This window comes from Macaca nemestrina, chromosome 11 (assembly GCF_043159975.1).
Source record: "Macaca nemestrina isolate mMacNem1 chromosome 11, mMacNem.hap1, whole genome shotgun sequence".
In the NCBI taxonomy this organism is placed as follows: domain Eukaryota; kingdom Metazoa; phylum Chordata; class Mammalia; order Primates; family Cercopithecidae; genus Macaca; species Macaca nemestrina.
The window spans coordinates 134,514,952-134,533,146 of record NC_092135.1 but is presented as its reverse complement, the minus strand read 5'-3'; the positions used below and the strand labels follow the sequence as shown (position 1 = coordinate 134,533,146).

The 18,195-nt window shown below is 43.0% G+C and overlaps 1 protein-coding gene across 13 annotated transcripts in view; it reads left to right on the top strand.

The window, feature by feature from the left end:
• LOC105473857 (IQ motif containing with AAA domain 1) overlaps nucleotides 1-18,195 on the top strand; it is a 188,358-nt gene that overhangs the window by 62,085 nt on the left and 108,078 nt on the right. For all 13 annotated transcript variants that reach the window (XM_011727983.2, XM_071073635.1, XM_071073631.1 and 10 more), the window contains one exon: nucleotides 487-692. In XM_011727983.2, the coding sequence (XP_011726285.2) occupies nucleotides 487-692 (206 nt within the window). The remainder of the gene's footprint in view (nucleotides 1-486; nucleotides 693-18,195) is intronic.

Below are 18,195 nucleotides of genomic sequence, written 5' to 3'. Positions count from 1 at the left end.
TTAAAATAAGATGTATAATTTTTAAACCACTACATGATAAGAATGAACAAAACTAACTCCATAAATCCAGCAGAAGGTAGGAAAGGAAAAAAACAAAACAAAACAAAAAGAAAATGTGTTAGATAAGAAACTTAAGATTATCTCCAAATGTTTCTTCTATACAATGAATAAAATTTTTCTTTTCTATAATTCTCAGATTGAGTTTTTTTAATCCAGATCTATGTTGTTGACAAGAGAGAAACCTCAAACATATTGAAGCTGAAAACTTCAAAACAAAAGAACATAAAGCATTACGTCAGGGACTGTGGATTAAATACACTGAGTAAATGTACTCAGTTAGCTTTGCTTCCTCTGGATGCTTGCATTTCTTATTTGCCTTTGCTAGGACACTATGGAAGATATTAACACATTTGTTTAGTTTCTGATATTTTTGCCAGCTCTGTAACTTTTATGACCTCAAACCTTTTTGTTTGTATATATTTTCAGAATCCACCTCCTCTCTTTAATGAAGTCAGTGCTACAGTAATCCAGGCTGAAAAGGTGGACCGCCTGCGGAACGAGGTGCAGATGAAGCATGAAGAGGACTACAGGGAAGCCCTGGTTACCATCAAGAATGACCTAAAGTTGATAGAAGGCCTGGACATCAAGGAGAACCTTCAAGACCAGATCCGGCATTGGTTCATTGAATGCAGGTGAATATGAGCTACATCGTGATATGTCCAGACAGTCTGTTCTTTAGTGTCTGAGGTTATTGTATGTTTTTAAGCACAGAAGCATATTGATATAGAGTCATGAGGTTTCTTGGCTTCGTTTTAGAAGCGTGAAGTGCCAAGGCTAAGAATTCAGAAATTAATTTTTTTAAATATGGAAAAACGGCCCACATAGTGCCTCTGTGACCACATGGCTTGGAATATAATGGGTGCATGACATAGCCCCAGGATGGCAGGACTTCACATGCCAGGTCTGTCCGAAAGCCACGAGACCCAGAAACAACCTTCCCTTCTGGCATCTAGCCAGCCTCTCTACTTGTAAGAAGCTTGAGATTCTCGATCATGGTCCCTCTCGGTCATAATGCTTTGAGGCAGCTGCTGATTCCTGGGACTTGACACCTTGCCACCAGGTCTCCTTGAAATGATGGTGTGTTATGTGGTTCTTGCGTTGCTATGAAGAAATATCTGAGGCCAGATAATTTCTAAGGAAAATAAACTTAATTGGCTCAAGGTTCTACAAGCTTTATGGGAAGCATAGTGCTGGTATCTGCTCCTGTTTGCCTTGGGGAGCTTTAACTCAACTTACAGTGGAAGGTGATGCAGGAGGAGGCGTGTCAAATGGCAAGAGCAAGAGCAAAAGAGTGTGGGGTTGGCAGTGGGAGGGTGGTGCCACACACACTTTTAAACAACCAGATCTTGCAAGAACTCCCTCACTATAGCAAGGACAGCACCAAGCCATGAGGGATCTGCCCCCATGACCCAGACACCTCCCACCAGGCCCTACCTCCAACGCTAGGGATCACATTTCAACATGAGATTTGGAGGGGGCATCCAAACTTTATCAAATGGGTAGATAGGTAGTTTTGGGGACAAGGCTCCAAGCGTATTCATATTTAAGGGTGTTCTTTAATGCTCTTAAATGAAACATTAAATGAGTTAAAACTTGTTTACAAAAGATGGTTTTTAAATGGTATTCATCAGAGAATTTTTCTTCACAGCAGAACAGTTTGTTGGTAACCTAATTAGAAGAATTTTTTAAACCAATTTTATTTCAAGAAGGGAAGAAAAGAGGGCAGATTGTTATGATAAATCCCAGGAGCCATAGAAGGCAGACTTGGCCATCTGTTTTCTTGATGGGGTATTGCATCATATTACATCAGGTCTCAAGATGTTCTGACGCCAACTGTGGTTAGCTCATCAGGACCAGAGAATTTAAATGTTGGCAGTAGAAAAATTGAACTTTCTCTCAAAAGATTCTGTTGAAAGATATCTGTGGCAGGCAGCCTCTAAGCTGGCCTCCAGTGATCCTCCCCTGAAGTGTAAGGTATACCTAGTAACTCACTTCCAAAGACAAGGATATGGCTAGAGTGATGGGATATCACCTTCATCCTGCTTGCCTTTCCTGCTCTCTCACTTGCCTTTTCCCTTGCTGGCTCAGAGGAGTCAGCCACCATAGCGTCTGCTGCCCAGTGGAGAGGCCCACATGGCAGGGAGCTGGGGGAGGCTCCCGAGCAACAGCCATTGAGAAGCTGAGGGCCCCCCTCCAGCAGCCTGAGAACTAAATGCTACCCACCAACCACAGGCATAGACTTGTAAGTGAATCCCCTTGACCCAGGTGAGCCGTCAGATGAGACCACAGTCCCCACCAGCACTTTGATGACAGCCTTGTGGGAGACCTTGAAGCAGAGGCGCCCAGCTGAGCCACATCTGATTCCCCACCCACATAAACTGTGATGCAATATGTGTTTGTTGTTTCAAGCTGCTAAGGCTTGGAATGACTTGTTATGCAGCAATAGGTGTCTAATACATATCAATTACTTTTACAGTGATTTACAAAAACCTAAAGTACTATAAACTTCTTGTATTAACTTTATGTGGGATCCTAATACACTATCTCCTCAATAATACTTCAGTTTTATACTAAAGTTTCTTCATGAGTGTTTGACATAACAGTGACATGCTTTTGACTGAGAGTTCCATCCTTTCCTACAATACAATTTTAAAAGTGATGACTTTTAAAAATTCAAAATTGATTACATTTGTGAGATTTTCTTTCTATGTCTTATTTATCAGAGATATTTTATAGCAAAATGGGATATTTTGAATGAGGGGGTATTTAAAATGAGGAATTTGATGTTGTGTAAATTCTGTACTGATGATGATAAATGGAGACGGAGGGCTGCTGTTAATTGAGCAGATGGTATCGATGTGCACATAGCCCTCCTTTCTCCATCACTTTCCTCCTTGCTTTCTGGGGATGGTTTCATGAGAGCATATATTTGTCAAAACTTATAAAATTCTATCCTTGAAATATGATCAGTTTATTGTATATCACTCAGGCCTCCATAAAGCTGTTAGAAATATATCACAGTAATAGTAGTATATCAGCAAAAATGCCAATGCTTGTCGTTCTTTAAAATATCATGTTCTGTTATCCAGAATACCAAAACCCAGTTTTCCAGTCACTACCATCGTTCTCAGACTCCCACTCCTGCTCATGGTATAAGACTTGCATCTTCATCAAAAATGGGTCACAGTAAAAAAGACAATAAATAAATAATTTTAAAAAGCAGTGGGGGAGGGAATACTTGCATTTGCCAATTATAGGTGACTTTGTCTCTTCTGGTTTAAAGTAGTCTCTTTCAGGTTAACTGTCTCTCCTGGGTAAATTTGAAGTCAATTTAAATGTCTCTCTCTCAAGAATCTTGCCCCATTTTTCTTCTCCTTACTGCATCTGACTGTAAAAGGAAATTTCATATCCTTACACTAACAGCTGGCAGCTGGGGAGAGTGCCAGGCACACCATTTCATACCCTGGTGGTTTTTTTGTTTTGTGTTTGTTTGTTTGTTTTTGAGACAGTCTCGCTGTGTCACCCCGGCTGGAGTGCAGTGATGTGATCTCGGCTCACTGCAACCTCCGCCACCCAAGTTTAAGTGATTCTTCTGCCTCAGCCTCCCGAGTAGCTGGGATTACAGGTGCACACCACCATACCAGGCTAATTTTGTATTTTTAGTAGAGACAGGGCTTCACCATGTTGGCCAGACTGGTCTCAAACTCCTAACCTCAAGTAATCCACCCGCCTCGGCCTCCCAAAGTGCTGGGATTACAGGCGTGAGCCACCGCACCCAGCCCCTGGTGGGTTTCTACAGCCATGTGGTGTGGCTGTGCTGGTCCGGCCCACCTGGTCTGTTGGGGGCTTCCTTTGCAGCCCGTGGTTTCTGCCACTTGTCCCCAGGCACTGGCTACCCACAGTCCAAGCCTCTTGGGTCTGAGCCCGGCTCTGCTGGCTGCTAGTTCTCCCCTATGAACATAGGTGGTGCCAGGCCCATGTCTCAGGGGCCTATCCATCAGGTCCCCTCCATTTTGCTACCATCGAAAATGCTGCCCAGGTGGGAAGATGAGCACCGCCTCAAAGTTCACAGATTCTTGTCAGCCACTCCGGGGCTTCCGCTGTGGTCTCAACATTCACCCCGCTCTTTGACTGAGGCCCTTACAGGATGGGTCCCAAGGACTCAGGGTCCCCACCCTCACTCCTCTCTTTCCTTCCTTCACCGTGCTGCTCCACTGCTTTGTTGTTCAACTTGAGAATGACTTGTGATGAAAGCCCCCTGACCATTCCCTCCCAGGTTCCTTCCGTCTCCTCCGTGAGCTCTGAGAGCCCCTCCGCTTTGCTCCTCCGGGCAGTTTGACACAATGATTAGGAATGCAAACTGGAGTCATTGCTTCCCGCAAAATAGCTGTGTACACTTGGGCAAGTCACTTAGCTTCTCTGTGCGTAGGTTTCCTCATCTGTGATATGAGAACAAGAATCGTCCCTGTTTCACGGAGTTGTGAACAGATGAAGGGTGCTTAGACCTCTTAAGTGTGGGCCACTGTCATTTCTCCCAGACTATAACCACTGCTCACTCAGATGCCCCCCTCCCATGTAAACTGCAGGTCCCATTAAGACTGTGCCTGCTAGCAGGATGAAACTGGTATATAAATTTCATGAATAAGCAGTGAATGGTGCTTCAAGCCAATGGTATTACAGTTTTTCATTCTTATTCAGTTACATAATTGGGTCTGGAGAAAATATACTTGGGATGATTTTGTGCAGTTGCAATCATGGAAATGCAGGTAGAAAGGCATTGTTTCAAAAGATTTAAGTCTTCTGATTAAATCACATTGGTTTACACCTAAAACTGTCCTTTCCATAGCTAACAAGGATTATATGCTGTGTGCTCAATGTTCATGAATTTCCCTTATCAGGAACTTCCCCCATTTTCTCGTGTGTCAAAGAATAGGTATTCAAAAATATATTTTCTGTAAATGAAATGATTCTTTACTTTCATATAGACAGGGTAAAATCTAATTTATTATTAAGTGGCAAAACCAGGTTGAAAGCACTATGTACAACTGTAACCCCAAATATGCTAAAATATTTATATATATATATATATTCACAAACAGATTTAACTTATTAAATCTATGTTTGCAGGCCAGGCACGGTGGCTCACACCTGTAATCCCAATACTTTGAGAGGCTGAGGTGGGCAGATCACCTGAGATCAGGAGTTTGAGACCAGCCTGGACCAACATGGTGAAACCCCATCTCTACTAAAAATGCAAAAATTAGCTGGGCTTGGTGGCGGGTGACCGTAATCCCAGCTACTCAGGAGGTTGAGGCGAGAGGATTGCTTGAACCCGGGAGGTGGAGGTTGCAGTGAGCCGAGAATGCTGGACAACAGAGCAAGACTCCGCCTCAAAAAATAAATAAATAAAATATATATATATTTGCAGATGGATGGAAACTTCAGGAAGGATACACCAGAAACTGTCAGCATGGCTACTTCTAGGGGCTAGAGTGGTAGGGTTACTTTTTGTTTCATATTTTTCTCTACTGTTAGAAGTAGAGAAAATAAGTGTTATTTTTATATTTATAATAAAAACCCTCACTAAAACATATATGTAAGGAAAAAGAAAGGCCATCTGTTTGGGTTGATTTTATGTTTTTAAGACACCCTGATTTTAGAAACGTCAATGAATATACCTTAGACACCCGTGGCAATCGTCTTTTGACCAAAGGGTAGGGAGACGGGGCTGGCCATGGATGTGAGTTGCTTCCCCACCTGAGGTCCCAGCAGGGTCATGGGAGACAGAAGCAGCTCTGGATGTCATCCCAGAAGCGCCTTCTCAGTTGTCCCAGGGTTTATGGGCACCTTTGAAGATCCGGCCCTCACTGGCCTGTCCCTTGAGAACACTTTATCCAGTGTCCTTGACCTGACAGTTTGGAGGCCAGTTAGAGTCATCCTCGTGGGTGTGCTGTGCAGACTTCACAAAGATGTAAAAATGCCTCTTTTTGAAGTAATGGAAGGTCAAGAGTGAATTTATTTTCCTTAATTGGATTATACTTATCTGATTGACTTTGATAAAATCCCTTTCCTTGCTTTTTTAAATCAAAGACAAATAAAAAGCAAATATTGTCTTTTGAAACATGAAACATGGTCAGTCCTCAGGATAAATTCCAGTAGGACACACAATGATGGCTCAACAAATTCTTAAAAGCTACAGTTAATATGCACTCCCACGATTTGGAATACTTATGCTTATCTCATTGAATTAGCGCTTATAGTTGCCAAAAGGGGTTCTTTGTTTTTTAATTCAATTTCTACGTTATTGTACATGAAGTTTTTTTCCCCAATGTTGAAAGTAGTGATCACTGTAGAGCATTCACAAGATAGAGCTTAAAGAGGAAAATTGAAATCATCTGTGAGGATGTAGAGATAGCTACCATGAAATTTTTTGATAAATTTCCTTCCAGTCCTTTTCTTTCACATATATATTTTAATTACAGTTTTAGGAATCATTTCTCCAATTTGTAAAAATTTAACATTGACTTTTCCCTTGTCCTTAAAATATTTTTCCAAAGAAAACCATCTTTGTTTTGATGGCCTCACTTTCGATTGCATGGATGCACTAGTTAATTAATTGATTATGATCTTTTTAAATATTTTACCAAATTGATAAAAGAAAAATGGTATCTCAGTCATCTTTTAATTTGTGTGCATTGTATTAATAGGGAGGTTAAAGAATCTTTTGGTTTCTTTGTCACAAGCATTGTAAAATGCCCAGTCATTTATCCGCTTCCCTTTTGGGCGTTTTTTTTCTTTTCTTTAGGTGATCTCTAAAATGTAGTTATATATGTATTACAGATACCAAAGCCTTTTGAATTATTGCAATAATGACTTCTCAGTTTATCATTTGCCTTTTTTGGTTTTTTGAGCCAGAGTCTCACTCTGTTGCCCAGACTGGAGTGCAGTGGTGCAGTCTCGGCTCCCTGTAACCTCCACCTCCCAGGTTCAAGAAATTCTTGTGCTTCAGCCTCCCGAGTAGCCAGGATTGCAGGTACCCGCCACCATGCACAGCTAATTTTTGTATTTTTAGTAGAGACGGGGTTTCACCATGTTGGCCAGGCTGGTCTCAAACTCCTGACCTCAGGTGATCCATCTGCCTCAGCCTCCCAAAGTGCTGGGATTACAGTCGTGAGCCACCGCGCCCGGCCTTTTTTTTTTTTTTAATTTAACTGGCTTATAGGAAAGCCAGAAAGAGAGGGAAAGAAAGCAACAGTGAGAAAAACGATACTGTCCCAGCAGCCCATTGCACGGTTTCTGCCAGCGAATGCCCCCTTGCTGGCTGGGAGCCCCTGAGTATCACTTCTCTGACTCTGTAGAGTCAAATGAGGTGATGCAAATAAAATACTTGGGCCCCACAAATTACTTGTTGAGGGTATGCATTTTATGTGTGCATTTTCTGTTTCGAATGAGATTTTCTTCCAATATTTTCCTTGTGATTGGTTGCAGACTTGTATATAGTGTGTGCATCCCTAAGTGAATTCCCACATTAGTTCTTGTAGTTTTTTAGTTAATTCTCTTGGATTTTACGTCCTGCCTCCACGCCGGTGTGTTTTCTCTTGCTTCACACTTAAGCTCTACAGGCCTAGAATTTTCTAGATAGTGTGATAGTTGTGATTATTTTTCTTTGTACTGTATAAACGATTTGAGATAGCTATTTTTGTCAAATATTGCAATTTAAGGAACATGCTTTGGGTTTGGAGGCGCTTCAGTTGTTCATCAAGCAAACACTGATGCCCTCTACTTAAACCTTTGGCCCTATCTCCTCCTCCCAGAGTCACAACTCAAGTGTGGGCTCCTTCCCTGTACCCCGCCCCTGGCCTCCCCTGTAATTAGAACCATTTTGGTGGTTGGACACATTAGGTGTGTATTCAATAATAATAATAATAGAGACTCACAGTTACTGAGCACTCATTCTATAATTCTACATCAGGAATTTGAAGTGCTTTATACTTTAACTAATTTAACCCTTGTATTGGTTTACTGTTGAACTGTAACAAATTACCACAAACTTGGTGGCTTAAAACAATAGAAATTTATTTTCTCCCAGTTCACAGGTTGGGAGACTGACATCAAGGTGCTGGCAGGGCTGTGCTCCCTCCGGAAGCTCCCTTCCTTGCCTCTGCCAGCTTCTGGGGGCTTCCAGCATTCCTTGGCTTGTGGTCACATCGCTCTGTTCTGTGCTTCTGTGGTCACGTTACCTCGTTGTCTTCTATGTGCATCTAATCTCCTTCTACCTCTCTCTTATAGGACACTTAAGACTGCATTTAGGACATACCTGACTAATCCACAATCATCTCCCCCTCTCATGAATCTAATCACATCTACAAAACCCCTTTTTTCATATGCAATACCATTTACAGACTCTGGGGATTTGCACTCAGTATCTTTAGGGATCATTATTCAGTGTCTACTACAACTCTCAACAGCTTTATGAGATGAGCGTCATAATCCTGTTCATTCATGAATAGCATTCATAACGAAGGAGGAAATTACAGACGTTTGTATTTGTCCTTACCAGGGCTGTGCAATAGGACTTCGTGCAGTGGTGGAAACGTGCTTGATGTGCACTGTTTGGTGTGGTAGCCTCTGGCCACATGGGGCCACTGAGCACTTGAAAGGTGGCTGGGGTGACTGAGGATCTGAATTTTTAATTTCAGTTCATTTTATTTCATTAAATTTAAGCTTTGATGGCCCCTTGTTGCTAGTGGCTCCCATATTGGACAGAGCAGTCACAGGTACACTTGTTATCAGAAAACATCTTGCTCTCATTGGTTTTTCTCACGGCTTGAACTGCCGTCTAGGTCTCAGGATGTATCAATAAGCTTCACGTTAAAGTATCATAAAGGGGTCTCAGCTGTAACTTCATCCAGCCCCTTGGGGTGATAACAGAGAAGCCTGAAGCCCAGGTGGGCTGCGTGGCCCACAGCCAGCCTCGGGACTGTGGGCTCCTGCCCCTGAAGATGCAGCAGCCTCTCCTCATCTCCCCATGGGCTTCGGAGCCACCTGAGTGGCTGTCATCTCTGGACCCTGGGACTGATTCTAGGCCTCACAATCTTTCCAAGTGAAAATTCCAAATTGCACTATTGTGGAACATTGCCATTTCTCCGCCACCTATGCCTGTTACTTCATTTGTTGAAAATATGCCTGACTTCCAGCTCATTCTTCAGTGCAGAGGGAGTAAACACCCACCCTCTACCCCACTCCCATCAGGTGCCAGCTCTGGCACTGGCCGAAGGGCATTGCTAGTCTGATTTTAGCAGATTCGTTTTAATTCACGTAAGCTTGAGGAATCTGAAAGTGATGTAAATTAGGTAGCCACATTCTGTCTTTTAAGCCAACACATAATCAGTCAGAAGTGGGGTGACCTGGGAAAACTCGGAGGCTTGAGGTTGTCAAGGTCCTCAGCACACGAGCCTGACTAAGGGTATAGACCAGCCACTGCTTTCAGTCTTGTGATGTGATGGTGTCTTCTGTATCTCTAATCAACAAATGCATTGCAAATGCCACACACATGCAGAGGAGCAGAGGCCCTAGAGCCAGGCTGCCTGGGTTCAAATCCTGGCTCTATCACTTGCAGGCTGTGTGACCTTGAGCCAGTTACTTAACCTTTCTGTGCCTCCATTTCCTCATCTTAAAAAGGAGGTAGGGATAGTAATAGTACCTACCTCATAGGTAGAGTAATATAGATTTGTAACTATAAAGCCCTTAGAACAATATGTGGCACAAGATAAACCTATAGAAATCATGTTACACCCTCAGTAATCATGTTAAACCTATAGAAAGTCTATCAGATTCTCAAATAAATGACTTGTAATTTGGATGTTTCCCATATCCGTAGTACCCCATGTTTTTATTCTGGAGTCTGGGGCCTTTGTATTCACAGCTGTACACAGCTTCTGTGGCTCCCACAGTCAAAATGCTGCATTGCCAACCTACAAAAGGAGAGACTGGCTGGTGGTGGAGGCGCCGAGAGCAAGGGCTGCCAGTGGTGGGGGTGGGCATGCAGCTGAGGGGATAATAACAGGGCAGACAAACTGAAAAAAAAAAAAAAGAAAAAAACACGCAGTGTGCGTGAGTCTCCAGGGCATGCCTCCAGATCGCCAGCAAATGCTCATTCTTTCTGGAGGAGGTCTTGAAATGCTTCGTTGTTTTTTTTTGTTTTGTTTTTTATTTTTATTTTTTTCATTTTTAAAATTAAGATACAGCTTAAATGCAGTAAAATTCTCCCCTTTCAGTGTACAGTTCTGCGAGTTCAGCTTTGTCGTTCGAAGGCTTGCGGGACCTGGGGAGACCTCCAGATTCCTTGTCTGTCATCTTCCCAGTAGATGCCAGTCGAACTCGAGAGCTAATTCGCAAATAGCGAGAGCGACCATACTCACTGTCCAGAGAGCTTCGGGCAATAGACAGAATGTCACATCTTCACGTTCCTCCCTCCACTCCAGCCTGATGCTCTCCCTGATAGTATCTCCGAGCTCTCAGGCCTGCAGCACCTCCCCTCACTAGTCACACCTTTAAAAGCTGTCCTTTCTCTCAGATGAACTTGCATTTCTCTACTGCTCCTGCTAGGCAAGGGGATGGCACCAGGTGCTGCCCCAGAAAGCTGTCATGGGAACCCAAGTCTTAGACATGCTCAGTGGCTTTCTCAGGGCTCATGACTCGTAACAGGTGAAGCTGGAATTAATATTCAGGTTTCTGATTCCCACAACACCAAGTGGGTCTCCTTCTGAGCATGCCAGTGCAAATGTCCTCAGCCACGTGTTGCAGAGGAGTGGTAGGTGGTCAGCATTTTGTTGGAAACAGATGGTGGTTGCACAAAGTCACATGGCTCACTAGGTGCCGCCTGGGAACCCGGGTCTTTCCTAACTCCTAATTGCCTCTCTCCTACTTCTTAGCATCTTCATGCAGAGCGTAGTGATGGTTCTGTGTAGTTAAAAGGAAAAGAGAAAAAGACAGAGGAGGGGAGAAAGAGAGAAGGAGAAGAATCGCGTGATTTGAGAAAGCTGACTGTGGCTTGCCCCAATTATTTTATAGATGACAAAGCAGACTCAGAAAAGTCAGGTAACTTGGCTGAAAACCTGCCTAGTTACTGTCAGATTGAGAACTACAATCTGGGTGAGTAAAGACTTTTTGAAACACGAGCATTGTGTAAAACTGGAATTGTTTCTCAAGAGAAAGTTCAGAATTGTTCTCTCTGAGGACTTCTAAGGACATCAAAGGAAGCCACCTGAAGGTTCACAATAGATATCTTCTGAGGACCATGGCTGTATGTATTCTTTCCCTTTGTAGTCCGTTTTCTGCATGGAGCATGAATTACTTTCAGCATGAAAAAAGAGGTTTTAGAAAGACAGAGGGAGACTGATGGTCACATACAGAGAGGTGAGTTAGAGGCTCATTATTTTGAATTCCTTGTGTAATTATATTTTTAGTAAATTCTCAAAAGCAGCTGTGATCTGTGGCGATGTGAACCATGTATAAGTTACTCATATGAGAAGGCAAATAACTTTTTCTACTGTTTGCTTTGGCGGAAAATATATTAGGTTGAATGGAGGAAGAGGTGGGATGAGAACTTAAGGTCCAGGCACTATTCACTGAGGCCTTAGGGACAGGTGCACGCTCGCGTGAAATTGCAGATTTTGATGTCAGTCATCACAGTAAAACAAATTAAGAACATCCAGCAGCTCTAGGCTCTCTTGGTTTATCCAGGCGCCAAGTCACGATGAAAGACAGATTCAGGGCTCTTTGGCAAATGCACTGAATGGATTTTCTCTTTATGGACCCGCAGGCTGTTCCAGGTTGCACCCTTGGGTCCCAGTATACCCTCTATTGTGCTTTTCTGTCCATCCCACTGGAATCCAAGTGACAAACGAGATCCCTGCTGCTGCCAATGGGGCATGACCTGAAGAACCCGTGGGCTAAGCAGTCACTGCTACCCTCTGCATGCCATCCAGGGCAGAGAATCACTCTAAAGAGGGGAAGGACACCACTAAAAAATTAAAACTGGGCCGGGCACAGTGGCTCACATTTGTAATCCCAGCACTTTGGGAGGCCGAGACAGGTGGATCAGCTGTGGTCAGGAGTTCAAGACCAGCCTGGCCAACATGATAAAACCCCGTCTCTACTAAAAATACAAAAAATGAGCCAGGCATGGTGGCAGGCGCCTGTAATCCCAGCTACTAAGGAGGCTTTGGCAGGAGAATCACTTGACCCCAGGAGACAGAGGTTGCAGTGAGCTGAGTTTGCACCACTGCACTCCAACCTCAGAGTGAGACTCTGTCTCAAAAAAAAAAAAAAAAAAAAATTAGAATTGGTGCTATCCTGGGAAAGTGGAGGACCTCAAATCTATTGCATCTCTGCTGCAGTCACTGTAGCTGGGGAAGTAAGAGGACTTGGGAATGTTCTTTACAGTACTTAATGCATCTGCGGCAGAGGACAGAGCTGTTCTTTGGATATAGAGCCATTCAGTTTGTTCTCGCAAGCTCTTAATTTCTGTGTTGTTTGGAGACGTATGTCAACATGTATGTGCTGCTTTGAGCAGAAACAATCAGGCCTTTGTGTTTTGTAAATATGATAAATATTCATTTAGCACTTGATCAAATAAGGCTGGGGGATCTTCAAAGTTTACCTCTAGACCTTAAAGTTGTCCTTTTCTTCAGCTGACTCTTGTTTCCACTTGTAAAAGATTACTTCTTTTCAAAAGTAGTGCATAAGAAGTGAATTCAAATGTAGATGACTGAACATTTTGCTAACCTGACTTTTCTCCTATGTCTGTTTTCCTAAGCTTTCTGGATTCCTGAGTTAGAAAAGGGAATGACCTGTTCCTCTCAATGAGGAGGGGTTGCTGGGGTTGCTGGGTGAATGATGGCACAGGTTTTGAATGATGGGTCGGTGAAGAGAAAGGGATGACAGTGCCTTTGAATGGGAGAATCTTTCCATCCCTTCCTAAGGTACTCTCTTCTTCCCTGGGTATTCATTTTTCTACACAAGTAAATATTTAAGAAAGGTGAAAATAATGCATGCATCTCATTTTCTGAGTAGAAGAGTAACCAGAACCAAAATAGCCAATTGTGTGCTGAGTAAGATATTGTTCCTTTTAATAAAATTTAAAAAAAAAAAGGTTGGATAGGGAGGTTCCTGTAGGATTCAAGCCTGAGTAGAATTCAAGATAATACTTTCGAATCAAGAAGGACGCTTCGGTCTTGAGTGATAACTGCTAAGACTATCCCGGTAATAAGTAGAAACATCAATGAATAAATCAGATTTTGTAATGTGCCACTAAGAGGTTGCCTTGCTTCATGTACCACTTTTTCCTCCTCTCCTTTGAGAAATAGTGAGCCCCTCAGTTTCCCAAGGAGGGCCATGGTAATTAAGTCCATGTGCAGTCGGTTGCCTTTATTGAGTGTAAGTGAATTTATAGGCAGCAACTGCCACCTTTGGAGGCTTCTGTGCAGTGGCACAAGCTGCTTTCTTTAGAATGCAGGAAAAATTTATGAGCCTGCTGACATTAATGGAGGTGGCTGGATGACTTGGGGGGGACCGGCTGGAAACCCCTCCATCCACATATTTTTCATACTTGATGAAACACAGATAAATCTCTGTCCTGTGAGTCTGAAATGGTGAGGCCCGTTGAAGCTCAGTGTCGGACCTCAGGGGAAAGATTGATCATTGTAGTAGCTCTGCTTTCTAAATCACTGCAAACTCTAGAAATGGGCATTTTCACATTCGTGCAAGAATTTTTGACGATATGCATAAATTTTTAATAGCCCTTAACTTGACCAAATGCTCCATACCTCACATTTGCTAACTGAAAGATATCAGGCACACATGTTTCTCTTATCCAGCTTTTGCAAATAAAAGAATGTAAAGGCAGATGGCTATATTGAGTGTGTTTCTATTAAGAAAGTAACATTAATCATGGAATAAATTATGTAAAAAATTGGCCGGGCGCGGTGGCTCAAGCCTGTAATCCCAGCACTTTGGGAGGCCGAGACGGGCGGATCACGAGGTCAGGAGATCGAGACCATCCTGGCTAACACAGTGAAACCCCGTCTCTAGCCGGGCGAGGTGGCGGGCGCCTGTAGTCCCAGCTACTCGGGAGGCTGAGGCAGGAGAATGGCGTAAACCCGGGAGGCGGAGCTTGCAGTGAGCCGAGATCCGGCCACTGCGCTCCAGCCTGGGCGACAGAGCAAGACTCTGTCTCAAAAAATAAATAAATAAATAAATAAATAAATAAATTATGTAAAAAATTAACATTGCCCTCCCAGCATTTGTCACATGTAAATCATAGAGTTTCCAGAGCTGAAAGGATCTGTGGAAATTGTCTACTAGGCATACATACTTATTTTTAAATAACTAAATGAATAAAGCTAGTTCAATTGCACCATTCTGCAGAGAGGAAAACTAACCAAGTTCCCACCATGATACCATGATTTGCCCACATCACACAGCTAACTAATCAATGGCAGCTGCCCTGGGCTTCTTCCTTTCCAGTAAAATACAATTTTCATGATACATCTACCCTCCCAACTGCTTCTTTATCAGGTGTAAAGCTTTATTTTAAAGTTTCTGGTTGGAGCCTTCAGGCCCACAGCATGGCATCCTTGGCCAGTGGGCTCTACTGGGTTCCCCACCTGTGAGCCTTATCATTTTAAGTTCATACAGAAAAGGCATGTGATAAAATTACTCATCTTATTTTTTAAATTTTTAAATAGAAAAGGTTAATTCACAGCATAATAAAATGTAAGCTCAATAAATACAGGGATTTTCATGTCCTCTGTTCACTGCCTTTTCCCAGAACAGTATCTGGCATAAAATAGTCTATAGGTATGTTATGAAGGAATAATGAAAAACCGAGTATTTTTTAAACGAGACAGCTATACTCATATATATATATATATAAAGTTCTTTTGTTTTATTTTAAACAAGACAGCTGTACTCTTTTTTAATATATTTTTTAAACAAGACAACTTAATGGAGAAATACTATAGGTCTTCCCAGGAAAGGAAAGGACAATGTAGATGATCTTTGCCCCTAATATAATTAGTGCCATAATATAAATTATTGATAATACAAGGACATGAAAAGGAAATAAAAAATGAATATTTTAAAGAAAGTGGCAAAATGTATTTTTAACAATCAATGATGGGCTAAATATGGAAGAAAAGTATAAGAACCTTATGAAAATTGAAGTCTATGAGTGTTAAAAGGAAGAAATGAGAAAAGACTTGAATAAATGGAGAAATGGACTATGTTTCTGGTTAAAGGGAAAGATGATAAATCTGCTCTAGATAATTTATAGAGATAATGCAATTTCAATTAAAATCCCAACAGGATTATTTATTGAACTTGAAAACATAATTGTTAAAGTCATTAGGATTAAAATAAAATGAGAACAATAAGGAAGGACAAATGGCACTGGATCTTCAACTTTATTATAAAGAAAAACAAGGTAAATGCATCACACTGATACAAAAGCATAAACATACATCAGACAAAATGGAGAGCCCAGGAGCTGACAGAAATCGATGGAAATGAGTAATGTATGATAAATGAAGGTTAAAAACGTAGTAAGAATGGAAAATAACAGAGTTGCAATAACTAGATTGCTTTAATTGTTAAAGCCAACAAATAGTAGAAAGCTGAATAGGCCGGGCGCTGTGGCTCATGCCTATAATATCAGCACTTTGAGAGGCTGAGGTGGGCAGGTCACGAGGTCAAGAGATCTAGACCATCCTGACCAACATGGTGAAACCCTGTCTCTACTGAAAATACAAAAATTAGCTGGGTGTGGTGGCAGGCACCTGTAGTCCCAGGTACTCGGGAGGCTGAGGCAGGAGAATCGCTTCAACCTGGGAGGTGGAGGTTACAGTGAGCCGAGATCACGCCACTGCCCTGCAGCCTGGCAACAGAGTGAGACTCCGTCTCCAAAAAAAAGAAAGAAAGAAAGAAAAGAAAAAAGAAAGCCGAATAGAAAATGTAACTCCCCTAAAGACAGGTCACAATTTCCTAACTCTAGAAACAAAAATATTTTCAAAGAAAATTGGACCCATTCCACTGTAAAAATTATAAAGTCAATAATCAAACTCCAAAACTACGACATACAACCAAACATAATATTTATTATAAACCATTCTATTGTTTTATTTGATTACATAGTTCCTATTTGCTGTAGCAAAGACAGTAATACTGAAATGCATGTTTTTTAAATTAGCAGTCTTCCTCCCTCCAGTCCCATGCCTCCCTCCGGTCCCATGCCTCCCTCCAGTCCCATGCCTCCAAGCAAATCCAGGTGGACAACTTCTCGCCTGTCTCCAAGCACCTGCAAGTGTAAATACACACGTAGGGGTTTCTCCTCCTGTCCCTTTTTCATTCAACCAAAAGCAAAGTGGCAACTCATGTCTCTTCACAACCTGGTCTTCCTCTTACCATTATTTCAGGAAATGAGCAGGCTTTAGCTGGGGAGGGGAGGTGGTTAACATGTAAGGCGTCTTAATTTTCCCTTTTAAAATAATGAGAAATAGGCCCCCAGAGAGTGTTTCCTGCACAGAGCACCTGATTTTCAGAACAGATTGCTGCGGGGCTAGCAGAGATGCCTGTAAGCCATGAACTAAACTGACATGAGTGAGTAGAGTAGTAGCGTGCCACAGGTCCAGCCAGGCCAGCAAGGCAGGCACACTGCCTCCAACAGTGCAAAGGAGGTTTCTCTGCCTCAAGGGAGTCCCAGCCCCTGCCTCCAGGCTGTGGGGCTCGGGTGCAAAACCTTCCAGCTACGATAAGGAAACGGCAGCAACACGGCCTGAGTCACTCAGCTTCCAGGCAAACACCCCATGGACAAAATCAAGTATTGCGGAGGCGGAGGCGAGAGAGTGGGCAGGTCTGGCTGTCCCTGGCTTCATGGCAGAGTGGTACCTTGGGCCAGTGCCTCCTACAGGAGAGTGATCCTTTTAAAACAGAAGACATATCATGCCATGTCTCGGCTCACGGTTCCCAGTTCTCTCGCTCAGAATGAAACCAGTGCCCATACGGTTAGGTTCATCTACGTTTCAGTTTACTAGTGTCAGGCCGAGTTTATGTTCGATTAATAACAGCACCCGGCTGGGCATGGTGGCTCATTCCCATAATCTCAGCACTTTGGGAGGCCGAGGCAGGCGGATCACCTGAGGTCAGGAGTTCGAGACCAGCCTGGCCAACATGGTGAAACCCCATCTCTATTAAAAATGCAAATATTTGCCAGGCAGGGTGGCAAGCACCTATAATGCCAGCTACTCGGGAGGCTGAGGTAGGAGAATCATTTGAATCCGGGAGATGGAGGTTGCAGTGAGCCGAGATCATGCTACTGCACTCCAGCCTGGGTGACAAAGCGAGACTATATCTCAGAAAACAGTAAAAAATAAAAAACTAACAGCACCCTCTGTCATTCTTAAAGGTGCCCTGATCTAGACATGAAATTCCACGGCTCCCCCACTTACAACAGTCTACATGATAGTCTCTGTCCCCACCCCCGGCCTTGTCCCGCCGCCTTACAGCTGCTCTGCTGTCCTGGCTGCACCTTGGGCACTCTGGAGGCCCCCTCCTCAGAGCCTGTGCCCTTGACTAAAAAATAATAATAATAAATACGGCCAAGCATGGTCGCTCATGCCTGTAATCCCGGCACTTTGGGAGGCCAAGGTAGGCAGATCACTTGAGCTCAGGAGTTCGAGACCAGCCTTGGCAACATGGTGAGACCCCGTATCTACTAAAAATACAAAAATTAGCCAGACGTAGTGGTGGGCGCCTGTAGTCCCAGCTACTCGGGAGGCTGAGGCAGGAGAATCGCCTTTGCACTCCAGCCCGGGTGACAGAGTGAGGGAGACTCTGTCTCAAAAATAAGTAAATAATTAAAAATACACCAAGTGGCACATTCCTTCACTTGCTTTAAGGTTTTGCTCAAGTGCCATCATATCAGAGAGGTCCTCCCTAATTATCGTGTATAGTATGTTTTTTGATCAAATGATTTCCCTCTCATCTCACAGCCGATGATCTTACTGAGGTGTGTATCTTTGGGGTGGAGAAAAAGGAAGGATGTTAAGCTTTTAGGGGATGATTATCTCGGTTTCT